General features: G+C 34.7%; 1 protein-coding gene across 5 annotated transcripts in view; it reads left to right on the top strand.

Annotated features, from left to right (window-relative positions):
• Positions 1-13,493, top strand: part of ORC3 (origin recognition complex subunit 3) — a 74,248-nt gene that overhangs the window by 22,653 nt on the left and 38,102 nt on the right. For 4 of the 5 annotated variants that reach the window (XM_037842853.1, XM_037842852.1, XM_037842851.1 and 1 more), the window contains 7 exons: positions 267-364; positions 1,865-2,009; positions 6,173-6,277; positions 7,779-7,930; positions 9,982-10,115; positions 11,804-11,963; positions 13,233-13,346. In XM_037842853.1, the coding sequence (XP_037698781.1) occupies positions 335-364; positions 1,865-2,009; positions 6,173-6,277; positions 7,779-7,930; positions 9,982-10,115; positions 11,804-11,963; positions 13,233-13,346 (840 nt within the window). In that variant the 5' untranslated portion in view covers positions 267-334. The remainder of the gene's footprint in view (positions 1-266; positions 365-1,864; positions 2,010-6,172; positions 6,278-7,778; positions 7,931-9,981; positions 10,116-11,803; positions 11,964-13,232; positions 13,347-13,493) is intronic. The other variant, XM_037842854.1, reaches the window with a different exon arrangement.

The following is a 13,493-nucleotide window of genomic DNA, read 5'->3' as shown; positions in this document are numbered from 1 at the left end:
ATTCAATGAGTAAATGCTAGAAATACAATCTAAAAATTAATTTAACATTTTAATCTTAAAGATATGATTAATATGTTAAAAATATATGACCTATAAATAGATTAAATACAAAGGATATTGAATGCTACCTATCCCCGTGTGTATTTTTTCATGCATGCAAAAAATTCAACTCCATCATTTATTATGTTACTTTGCACAGAGATTTTCTAACTTACTATGTAAAAATAAATTTAAGAAATGTACTTATTTTTCTTCTGTGTTTGTAGAGGGCTATTTTAATAAAGGGAAAAATGTGTCTGAGGACAGTAAGCTTCGATTTGAGACTTACCAGTTGATGTGGCAACAAATGAAATCTGAAACTGAGGTGAGTACTCTTTAATAACCTGACATTTCTCTAATTCTATCAATCCAATATTTGGTGCTTTCCCTTTTCCTTCCTACCATTTTACAAGAATATTGATGAAATGCAGGAAATATTGGTCAAGCATAATCTGTACATCCTGAAAACTCATGTTGCGAAAAAAAAAAAAGCATAGCTTCAGGTATTGGAATATATGTCTATAATGATAATGATAAGGCAAGTAACCTTTTACATATCCTCACAGCTTTTAAATGGTGGCCCTCTTTAAATTTTCCATTCAGTTAAGCAAGCAAGAAATCCAGCTAGTCCTAAACTCCTTCACTCTCATCCTTGTATTTAATACCATGTTCTTTAGATTCCAGCTCTGAAAAATTGCTCCACTCCAGCAAATTGGTAGCCCTAGGGCCAGCATCTCAAGCAGACTTGTTCTGTTTGGCAAACATAGTGCTGTATTTTGCTTTGTTTTTAAATGCCTTTGGGGGAGGTATGCACTTTCTAGTTCATTACTATTTTTGATTGCTTTATACTAGTGGCTCTCATCATTTATGTAATCCATGTGACCCTTGAAGGTATTTGAGTTTGTGGTTTCCAATTTAGGCCCTTCTCATTTCTTAACCTGGGTGGTCATAATATCCTTGTAACTGCCATCCCTGTTTCCAATGTCAGGCCTTCCAGATCTGCCACTAACCTTTATGGCAGCATTGACCAAATAAGAAAGTACCCCCTTCAGGCAGATGCAGCCCTTTGCCAAGCTATGGAAGATTTCTAGCCCCTTTGCCAGTTAGTTTCTCTGACCCTTTCTGATCAGGCCTCCACAGTGCTGCCAGAATAACCTAGTCCTGATTTAATCACATCTCTACTTCAGATCCCTTCAGTGCCTTCCCCATAGGATAACATCCAAACCCTTTAACGTCATGTCTTTTCTTGATCTAGCCTTTTGCTTATGTGTCCAGTCTCATTTCCTACCACCTCTAGGATTCTTAATGCACAGCCATACTTGTGGTTCCCCAGATGTTCAGTGCCTTCTCCCTCCCTTGCCTGTCCCACTCCCCATTTCTTCTAACTTTCCTTCACCTCCCTTTGCCACTTTCATCAATTTCTAATGCCTGCTATTCCTTTAAAACATGGCTGAAGTATATTACCTCCTCAAATTAAGTTGGATTGTCCTGCTCTGTTCCTGGTCCTGTATTATCATAGCACTTTACACATTGTACTTTAATGGTAAGTGTTCTTGGCTAGTTTCCCCACTTTTATAGGGTAGAGACTGTCTTTCATTTTTAAGGTAGTTTATAAATGTTTTAAGTGAATAAATGAGAAGCATTCTTTAATGGGGGGTATCCAAAGCACTAATCACTAGAGATTTCAGGAACAACATTTTTTATTTCATCCAAAATCATTTAGTTGTGATCCTTGGAATTGAAACCATGACTCTTCTTTTCAAAACCAGGAATGTGTCAGATTACTACTAATAATAATTCATACAGTTTTGTGTTTTGTTTGTAGCGACTGCAAGAGGAATTAAATAAAAACTTGTTTGACAGTCTAATTGAATTTCTGGACAAGTCTCATTCTGGATTCCAGAATAATTCAAGAGACTGGAGCAGCCAGATAAAAGTCAGAGAAATTCCAGCTGCTGCTCTTGTTCTAGGTATGTATGTATGTGTGTGTGTGTGTGTATTTTGATGTATTGGGTGGTTTTGTTGTTGAGAATAATGGGGGATAGCTTGTTTTGATAAACCGTTACCAAAATGTGAAATTCTGGTATTTACCAAAATACCACTGCCTCTTTGACTTACAGAATTGAGCCAATTATAGGTAGCTTTACCTACTTTCAAAACCAGTAAAAGTACCATATTGATCAAATATCTGTAAATGAGAAGAAGTTGATTTAGGGCTAGGTAATGCCCTCTTCAATTTTGTGTTAATTTCCAGAAAAATGAAGGGGAATATATTTGTTTTATTCTTTCTTCTTACATTATGAGAATATATGAGATTTAGATTTGGTAATAATGTAACTACCAGTGTGTTAGTAGATTGGATTTTTTAATACTTTATTTTCTACATATCTTCAATGCAGTTACTCTTTGTCCTTAATTTTATTTCCCATGCTTAGTTTTTCAATCTCAGAGTTGCCTAGAAAGGGATTTGAATAAATTGTGAATAAATTGCTTTGAGATTACAGATTGTAAACTTCTTAGTACTTAAATAACTTTCATTAATATCCCATCTTTACCCTACATTTGGATTCTAGGCAGTGGGAAAGATATTTTCTTTGGAATATTAGCAATTATCTTTTATTCCTTTTGAAATGAAAGTTGATTTATTTGGATTCCAAACATATTCTTCAGTTCACTTCTGATTTATTTATTCAGGTTTTATTACACTAGTGGGCTCTGAGATAAGAAACTAATTTTGTTTTAATACTGCCTCTTAAGACTTCTCATTACCTAAATCTTGTTCCTAATACTCAGGGCAATACTACAAATATGTAGTATTGGGGATCTTTTTAAAATGTAGATTTTCATTAATAGGTCTGGGCTAGGACCTGAGATTCTGCCTTTCTAACATGGAATACCCATAGTGTTGGTCTGTAGACCACACTGAGTGGCAGGACTCAAGGGAATGATTTTATAATGCTATGGGCCAGCTTTAGAGTGTAGCCTGCTATCTAATTTCAGTTATGGATGAGAGTGAGGCCCAGTGATGGCCTCTTGTGCTGTTGGGTGCTTTGTTTCTCTCCTGCCAGGTTTCGGTAAATGGAGGTGGAGGGAGGGAGGCACAACCAAGAGGGATGGCCTGATAGGCGGCTGCTAGAGCACTGTTGATATAACAGTGGTGGGTAATATTTTCTAAAGAAAATTTAAATCCTGCCTTGCGTACTGCCAAGCTAATGGAAATAATGTGTTTCAAGTCAGTAGCCTAAAGAGAACGTCTTCGGAATTAAAGACATTGTTGTTTCTCTTGTTTGCTATAGACAAGCCCATTGTTTTAAGGAACATAATGTTAAATAGTTTATAATTTCAGTCGATGAAAGACAAAATAAGCCCACGTTTTACTGAACTCACACATTTTTCAGAGATGCAACATTACCATCACAGACCATAATGCATGCTAGAAACATAGCTCTTTTTTTGCTATTTTTTTTTAATTGAGATGACAGTCACATAACATAAAATTAACCATTTTAAAGTGTACAGTTCACTGGCATCTAGTGCATTCACAGTGTTGTACAACCACCACCTCTGTTTAGTTCCAAAGCGTTTTCATCAGTCCAAAACAAAACCTTGTACTCACTAAGCAGTTATCCCTGTTCCCCTGGCATCCACCAATATGCTTTCTGTCTTTGTGGATTTACCTATTCTGGTATTTCATATAAATAGAATCATACAATTTGTGACCTTTTGTGTCTGGCTTCTTTCACTGAGCATGATATCTTCAAGGTTCATTGACATTGTGGCATGTATCAATACTTCATTCCTTTTTGTGGCTGAATACTATTTCATTGTATGTATATACGACATTTGTTTATTCATCTATTGATGGACAGTTAAGTTTTTTCCTCCTTTTGGCTATTGTGAATAGTGCTGCTGTAAACATTCCTTTACAAGAATTTGTTGGAACCTGTTCTCAAACTTTGCTATGTACCTAACAAAGGAATTGCTGGGTCATATGATAATTTTATGTTTGTCTTTTTTAAAAACTACCAAACTGTTTTCCACAGTGGCTCAACCATTTGACATTCCTACCAGCAATGTACAAAGGTTCCAGTTTCTTCATATCCTTACCATATTGCTATTGCTTTTATTATGGCCATCCTAGTGGGTGTGAAGTAGTACCTTATTGTGATTTTGATTTGCTTTTGCCTAATAACTAATGGTATCGAGCATCTTTTCATGTGCTTGTTGGAGAAATATCTGTTGAAATCCTTTGCCCATTTTTCAATTGGGTTTGTCTTTTTCTTGTTGAGTTGAAGGAGTTCTTCATATATTCTGGATATGATACTAAACTGTTATTAGGGATGTGATTTGCAACTATATACTCCAATTCTGTAGGTTGTGTTTTCACTTTCTTGGTAATGTCTTTTTATGCACAAATGTTTTGAATTTTGATGAAGTCCAATTTATTTTTTCTTTTGGTGTCATATCTAAGAATCTATTGCCGACTCCAAAGTCATAAAGACTTACCCCTATGTTTTCTCCTAGACGTTTCATAGTTTTACTTTTATATTTAAATTGTTGATCCATTTTGTGTTAATTATTTTATCTGTTGTGAGGTAGGGACCCAACCTCATTCTTTTCATGTGGCTGCTATGTTGAAGGGATAGTCTTTTCCCATTGTCTTGGCACCCTTGTCAAAAATCAGTTGGCCATAGATGTATAGGTTATTTCTGGACTCTCAGTTCTATTCCATCGGCCTATATGTCTATCCTTATGCTATTATTCACTGTGTTTTGATTCCTGTAGCTTTGTAGTAAGTTTTGAAATCAGGAAGTGTGGGAAGTATGAGTCTTCCAACTTTGTTCTTATTTTTCAAGATTGACTTGCTATTTAGGACCCCTTACAATTCTATATGAATTTGAGGATCAGCTTTTCCATTTCTGCAGAGAAGGCCATTGGACTTTTGATAGGTATTGCATTGACTCTCTAGATCACTTGGGGTGGTATTGCTATCTTAGACAATATTAAGTCTTCCAATCCATGAACATGGATGTCTTTCAGATTATTTAGGTCTTCTTTAATTTCTTTTAGCAGTGATTTGTAGTTTTTAGTGTGCAAGTCTTTCACCTCCTTGGTTAGATTTATGTCTAAGTATTTTATTCTTTTGGATACTCTTATAAATTGAATTGTTTTCTTAATTTCCTCTTTAGATTGTTCATTTAGAAATATAGTTTTGATACTCTAAAAAAAGGTCTGTATTTAAGGAATGTTTAAGCACAATTGCACATTTTTTAATTTCAAAAAGATATATGTCCATTAAAAAATAGCCTGCCAACATTTTTATCTGTGACTCTCATGAACAAAAGAAAAAGTTGCTTATTGTTTGTTTGTATAATTCTGAACCCTTTTCTTTTCTTCTAAGCAATGGCAGTTATACAGTAGCAGGTCTCAAGCAGATTCAATGTGGCTGCTGTTGGCACTTGTTTAAGCACCAAGGACATTCTAGATATCACAGATTGTTGCTTTAGGGAAGCATCAGTTAACTGAATCTTCTTTAAAGTAGTGAGGTAATTTCCACTCATCTCTAAAAACTGCATGGAGAGCATTAAAACCAAGTTGAGGAGATGGGAACCTTGGGTTCAATGAATACAAGAGACCCATAGTTTTAATTTGTTATTAGGCTCTTCCCACAGAAATCATTTTAGGGTACATTTTATCTGTTGTATCCAGTATTATGATCTTCTGTGATTGGATTTTCCTCAGTTGTTAAGCAGGCTAAGTCAAGGTCACAGTAAGGCGGGAATCCATAGCCCCTTATTTTTGAATCATTATTTTAAAGAAATGAACTTGATGAAGTAATGGAATTACTTCTAAGATGTTTTCAAGGGTCAAATTACACATCCTTAGTAATGTTTTTGAAAGAGGAATTGTGCTAAATTTATCTTTCCTGACCACTAAATATTGTGTGTGGATCCAGATATCTGTCATTATTGATATCTTTTCATTTTTTTTGTATAGTACATTTTCTTGGTTTCTGTTATTAATCGTGTTTTTAAAATGCCTTTACTTGTTAGTTCACTTGGCATGTTAAATAGCTTTTGTTGTTAAATGTTATTAATAAAAATGTGATGCAGTATTGATGATTATCCCACAGGTGTTAATGTAACAGATCATGATTTAACATTCAGAAGTTTAACAGAGGCCCTTCAGAATAATGTTACACCATATGTAGTTTCATTGCAAGCTAAAGATTGTCCAGGTAAAGTATAAATGCCATGATAACCTTATAATCTTGGTGAAATGTTAGAACTCTCTTCGTTACCTTCCCCTCCTCCTCCAAACCCCCTCGCCCCACCATTCTCTCTTTCTTTTGCTTTCTTTATTCCTTTTTATTTGTGGGAAGAGCACAGTGCCACATCTTTGGGAGGGTGAAGTCTAATGCCTCCCAGAATAATTCTGGTGATTGTGGAGCTCTTTGCCACCTTTTGCTTTCCTTTATTCTGGCCCACTTCTGCCATACCAGGTGTATTAATTTCCCAGCTGCTAAAAAAAATATACAATGGGTTGGCTTAAATACAGGAATTTATTGGCTCACACTTTTAGAGGGTAGAAGACTTGCTTCTTACTGGAGACAGTATCTTCTGTCTGGCTGGTAATTGTTGGGGTTCATTGGTTTTTTCATCACATGGCAGTGCACTTGGTGGCTGTGTCTACTTTCTCTTCCAGGTTCTGTTGACTTCCAGCTTCTGGCTGCTTTCCATGGCTTCTCTTTCTGTGTCCAGTTTCCTTTGCTAACAAAGACTTCAGCCATATTGGGTTAAGGCCCACCCTCATTCACTTTTGGTACACCGTAACTAATAACATCTTCAAAGGTCCTGTTTACAAAGTGGTTCTCACCCACAGGACTAGGGGTTGGGACATGAATGGCAAGGACAGGTCACTGACACTGATAGTGTGGATAGTTTGAAAGATGTATTACTTAACCTAGTGAAACTTTTAATAAGTAGAAAGATTTGGAACAGTGAGCTGAGAATTGGGGAATGGGAGCTCTTATTTAGCCCAAAAGAAAGTAAACTGACTACATGGGCTTATATTTGCAGCCTCAAATCTTACTGTCTTACTTCAGAAGGTCACCATGCTAAAAATAATTCATTGACAGATCTAATATTGAATATGTGAAGCCATAAAATCACAAAACATGTGGCCACTAATACAGTAAAATTAGTTTGGATTTGGACTAATATAAATGCTGATCTCAATAATAAAAGCACAAACATTTTTATGTGCTTCTATTACTTTCACTCATAAACTGCTTGGAATTAGGTAAAAGCCTTTAGTACATCCTCTTTAAAAATGATTATAAGAAAGATTTATAGTTAGTAAAATAATTTATGTAAAGAACACTTTCAATGTTCTTTAGGTGCTTGAAAACATTTTGTAATTTTTCCAGTACACAGTAATTTAAATGTAAATTATTCCTAAAATAGTTTATAGTTTACATGTTTATTTAGGTAACATTTTCATATAGACAATACACACATAAACAATGTCCTAGTCTTAGTCTGAATTAGTGATGTTTTAAGTATTAAGGAATGGGTACTAATTAGCCTTAACAGTTAATATGTTAAATGTTATTTCAGTGATATTGATGGTAGGTGTGGTAAAACACTTTCTACCCAAATAATGTAATATACAATCAAAAATGTCAAGGATTTTAACTGTTTTTAAGAGGAGGTAAGCCTTCTTTTTATATTCTGCAGATATAAAACATTTCTTGCAAAAGCTGGTTTCCCAGTTGATGGACTGCTGTACAGATGTAGAATCCAAAGAAGAGGAAAGTGTTCAGGTCACCCAGAAAAAGACACTTTGTTCGATGGAGTCCCTTTCTGCTTGGTATATGAATGTCACACAGGTAAATGGAAACTGATCATTTTCTCCCATGAAAATTGGCATATCACTGGAGAGGCTTGGAATTTTGCTAGACATAGTAATGTTTTATTCTCATAAGGATATGCCCTTATTGTAGCACTGGCTGTTAATTTATTAGCAGCAACTTATTTTTCCTAAAGCTATTAGAATTTAAAAGTGTTCTTATATTACTATGCAGCCTAATTCTTGGTAAGTACTTGGGTTCTTACAAGGACGTTTTATTTGTAGGAGAATGTTATCTGGTGACAAAACTAGAGCATCAAGAATTGGTTCTGTTACAGATGCTATCTCTGTGACAATGCCTATAACTTTATTATTTTTTTAATTCAATTTTATTGAGATATATTCATATACCATGCAGTCATACAAAGCGTACATTCAGTTGTTCACAGTACCATTATATAGTTGTGAGTTCATCATCCAAATTAATTTTTGAACATTTTCATTACCACACACACAAAAATAATAAGAATAAAAATTAAAGTGAAAAGGAACAATTAAAGTAAAAAAGAACACTTGGGTGCTTTTTTTTTTTTTTTTTTAATACCCCCATTTTTCTACTCATCCATCCTTACACTGGGCAAAAGGGAGTGTTGTCCATATGGCTTTCCCAATCACATTGTCACCCCTCATAAGCTACATTTTTATACAATCGTCTTCAAGATTCAGGGCTTCTGGGTTGTAGTTTGATAGTTTCAGGGATTTACTGCTAGCTATTCCAATTCATTAGAACCTAAAAAGGGTTGTCTATATTGTGCCCACCAGAGTGACCTCTCGGCTCCTTTTGGAATCTCTCTGCCACTGAAGCTTATTTCATTTCCTTTCACATCCCCCTTTTGGTCAAGAAGATGTTCTCCATCCCATGATGCCGGGTCTATATTCCTCCCCAGGAGTCATATTCCACGTTGCCAGGAAGATTTACTCCACTGGGTGTCAGATCCCACGTAGAGGGGAAGGCAGTGATTTCACCTGCGAAGTTGGCTTAGCTAGAGACAGAGGGCCACATCTGAGCAACAAAGAGGCACTCAGGAGGAGACTCCCAATTGCCTATAACTTTAATACATTATCTCTTAGATACCTCAATATTTGCTTTTGGGCAATGCCAGTACCTACTGTCCACTTCAGCTAACTTAGTCCAGGAGAGAGTCTTTTTTGTTTAATCTAATTTGTTCCATGTTTAGAGTTCTTTGGGAATAAATGCTCTGTAAGTAAAGTACAGTCAACATACACACATACACACACAGAAGTTCCATCCTACCATGACATTATCTGGAGAAAATTCAAAACCTAGGTGATTCTTGAGTAACTGCACATAAAACCACGGACTTATTGTACAATGCTGTGTAGCCAGGTAATTTGGGGAAAAAATACTATTGTGATATTTTCAACGTTTTTGCTGAAGTCATAAGTTTCATAAAAATGTCCGTTTTGCTTTATAGGGACTAAACTGGATCTAATCCTTACCATAATGTCTTCATTTGATCCTTAATTTTAGATTTTGTTTAAATCAAACACTATTTGCAATTTATGCCAGATATCTTTAAAAGATTAGGATTGGACCAGATGATATTTAAGATTCTTTCCAACCTTGAATTTTCACAGTAGCAGAATAGCAACTAGTGTTATGCATTGTGCTCTTCTATTTATTAAAAATACTGGTTCTCACCTGAAAGCAAGGTTAACTACAGCATCCTACCAACTGAAAAATCAGTTGTGTAGAAAATTTTTTCTTCTCCCCACACTTTTTTGTCATTTTCTCAGACAGCTGAAAATATAAATATTTCATATGAGTTACAGATTTTACTGAACCTTTTCTTCTTGATTATTATTCCCATGTCAGACAGAGAAAGATTCTGCTAGTAACTGCTGGAATGAGTTTCTGTTTATTATGTGGGAGAAATAAAAGAAACAGTGTAACTGTAAAGGAAGATACATCCAGCATGTGGCAATATGTATTATAGCATTGTGGCAATATAGCATTGTTTGGGTGGTAAGGCTTACTTTTAACTCCTTCTTTCCGCAATGGTTTGAAAGAGGACAAACCCAAAAATGCCAAGCAAGAAAAGGACTTCTTCTAGCCAATGGCAGTCTCCTCCTGTTGTGCTTATCTTGAAAGATATGGAAAGCTTCACCACAAAAGTACTCCAAGACTTCATAATTATCAGCAGGTAGATGTTGTGTCTCCTGGATTTTGTGCTACAGTTCTCTTTTTACTAAGAAAACATAGAACCTTTAACTTAAAATGCAACTTTTGAAGGAAATGAATGCCAGTTTAATCATTTTAATACCAACTGGATGAGGACCAAAGTGATTTCAAGTTCTTACTGATTGAATGTTCAAAGACCCATTGCATTTTTCATTTACTTTTTGACCCAAGGATGAGACTCAAAACATCACAGGTAGCCAGTTTTTAATTTAGCATGGTGAGGCTGTATAAAATGTAGTTTATCTTACAAAGGTTGCCTGTATCTTAAATTAAATGGATAAATTACTCCAGGTTGAGATATTTTTGCCAGGTTTTATTTTCTAATACATGTTCACCTTTAGAGACTCTGTGTTGCCATAGCTTTTCTGAGCAGGAATAATATTTTCTAAATAAATATTGTATGCTTATATAATATTTACAGTTGAGAAACTACTTTCATGCTCTCATTAGATTTTCAAGGCAAACCTCTGAGACTCAAAATTGGAGCAACTACCTCTGTTTTAAAATCCAATGTCATGCATTTCCCATGGTACATTTTTTAGTATATAATTTATTTTATACTAAATGTTAATTTGCCTTAATAGTTATGGCTATAGTTCTCTAAAGCTATATTGTGTTATAATTTACTAATATACTTATAATTTCTATTTTGATAGTGTGTTTTTTCCTATTGATTCTAAAATTTCTGGCTGCTAAGACTGTTGTTAATGCTAACACTGAACTGCTTAACATGCTGGAAATGTGTATAGTACAGAATAGTGACGGTAAAGCTCCACTTTTTTGGAACTCAGACTTAGGTCTACTTTAACTATCAAAAGTATGGAAGAACTTAAAGCAGTAAGAGAGTTCAGGCACTTTACTGTTACGAAGGTAGAACTGCATACGGCTAGAATACTGAAAAGCACTAGCCAACAGAAGGGAGCATGCAAAATCATCAGCTATGATACAGAGGTCTCTGACTTGTAACAGCTTCCAAAGACAGTGCCATTTCACTCTGTGGAAGTATTTGTGTTCATACCAGCAAAGCCAAGAAATAAATCGTGTTCAGTAAGTTTGATTTAAGAACACAAGGAAGAAATACAACATTTTTAAATGACGTCCTTTTAAAAGATGTCTTACATATGTGTAAGAAAAGTTTTCTAATTCTTAGCTATTATAGCTGGGTGACATAGCATGTTAGAAATGTCCGTAAATAGAATAAGTTACCTTGGAAATTAGTGTGCTTCATGTCACTGAACTCTTAAAGCATAGGCTGGATGTCCAACTTTGAAGAAGACTGTAGCTAGGGCTCAAACTTTGGGTGAAAGATTAAATTGAATGGTTTCTTAATACCTCTTCTAATACTTGAGACTGTATGTATAACCTTGAAGGGAGGCACTCGATCTCTCTGAAGCTCAGTGTTTTTATTTATCAAATGACACAATCCATTAATAGACTGGTTTCAGAGTTAGAGTATCTGGGAACTATCTCTTCCTATGTTACTTTAACAGAGGAAATTGGGTTATCTAGAAAATTTTAGTATTTAGAATGACACTCACTAGCATTGACTGATAAAATAGGTGTTATAATAAAGTTGGTCTTATTTTGAAATATGTATTGACATATATTTGCTAAAGGAATTCCACTTTTGTATCTTACTTTGAAAACTAGTCAACATCTACATGAATTTCCACTAATACTCATTTTTGGGATCGCCACCTCTGCTATTATCATCCACCGATTGCTTCCTCATGCAGTATCATCTCTGTTGTGTATAGAACTCTTCCAATCTTTGTCTTGCAAGGAGCACCTAACTACAGTACTTGATAAGGTAAAAATAAAAAAACTTACCAGTGAAATAGGATTGAAAGAAAATTGCCAAGAACAGATTGTAGACATAAATCTTAGTGATAAATCTCTACATCTTTCAGAGTACTATATTGAACATATTCCTTAATTTATTTTAATTTTTTTATTTAATGATTTTTATGGGGTAAATTACCTCTTCAGGTAACATACAGACTTTATGAGAGCAATGATCATATCATATATGTGATATGTATCATTACTCTATGAAAAATGTAGGTTTTTAAAATATTTACAGAGTTTATAGAATTCCTAGTAACAAAACTACAATACATTTTGGCTCTTACATGTAATACAAAAACATTTGAAGTTTTAGTGGACTCTTTCCTAGCTAACTGTCATACTGCGCTTCGGAACAAATAAGTACCAAAAATTCCTTAGCCCTTAGCTACTATAATGTTTCTACCCAAATGATAATGTTTTTTTTAGTATTGACCTTCCACAAATTGTTGCTCGACTCAACTCCTTAAAGCTGTGCTTTATGCTGCTTGCATGAGGTAAACCATTGACAATCCACCATATATTTACTAACCATGTCTACATTTTTTTTCTATAAAGGTGATATCCTTCTGACTTATCGGCACTTTAGGGAAGAAATTTCCAGCTATAGTATTTAAGATTATTTTGTGGTGGCTAAAGTCAGTTGGCCTTCTACAGTTCTGCTTCTGTTTATTTTGAAAGAAGAATCCTAGTATGATTTTTCATTTTCATATGTAAAATCTTCACTGAAGGCCACTGAAAATTAGCTAACTGATACAAATTCAGCTATTATGTATTTTTGAAATCAGACATCTGTTAATTGTGTTTTGTTTCTCCATTCACTGGTGTATGATGTGTTACCCTTCGTTACTATGCATCACTGGGGATAAAGGAAAAATCTTTCCTTAAGACAGAATTGCCAAAGGCTGCAGCTTCTGCAGGGGCTTCTGGTGGGAGAAAAAGAATTAGGTAATAGGCAGTGTTTTTAAAAATTAGGTTTTGGGTGGAGGATAGTGGGGAGCTTTGGTTCTGAAGATGTAGTATGAATAGCTCTTTAAAAGTTTATTACTGTTGTATAAGTTTAAAAAATTGGCCATTTGACCTAAACACAAACACACACACACACACACCCCAGACTATTATTGCCACTTTCACAGTTACTGTGTCATAGTAACCTTCTTGCCTCATTATTTATACTTCATATTTATGAATAGTAAAGAATAACAAGTGTGTTCCACCCTTTTATCTCTTTCAGGTACTTCTTACAACTCAGTTTCCTTTTAAACTAAGTGAAAAAGTGTTACAGGTTCTGACCAACATCTTTTTGTATCATGATTTCTCAATTCAGAACTTTATAAAAGGACTTCAGGTAAGAAGAGACATGGGTTTGAAAATTCATGAGCTGATTCTAAATATTTGCATGTTTTTTTCTATTTAGTCTGACATTAAGGCATTTTAAATGGGAAAATCTAGAACAAGTAAATTCAAGTTATATTATTCTAGGTTTTACCGTTTC

The sequence above is a fragment of the Choloepus didactylus genome, chromosome 7 (genome assembly GCF_015220235.1).
Source record: "Choloepus didactylus isolate mChoDid1 chromosome 7, mChoDid1.pri, whole genome shotgun sequence".
Classification (NCBI taxonomy): domain Eukaryota; kingdom Metazoa; phylum Chordata; class Mammalia; order Pilosa; family Megalonychidae; genus Choloepus; species Choloepus didactylus.
The sequence above is the reverse complement of the archived record's forward strand: the minus strand, read 5'-3'. Positions and strand labels throughout refer to the sequence as shown.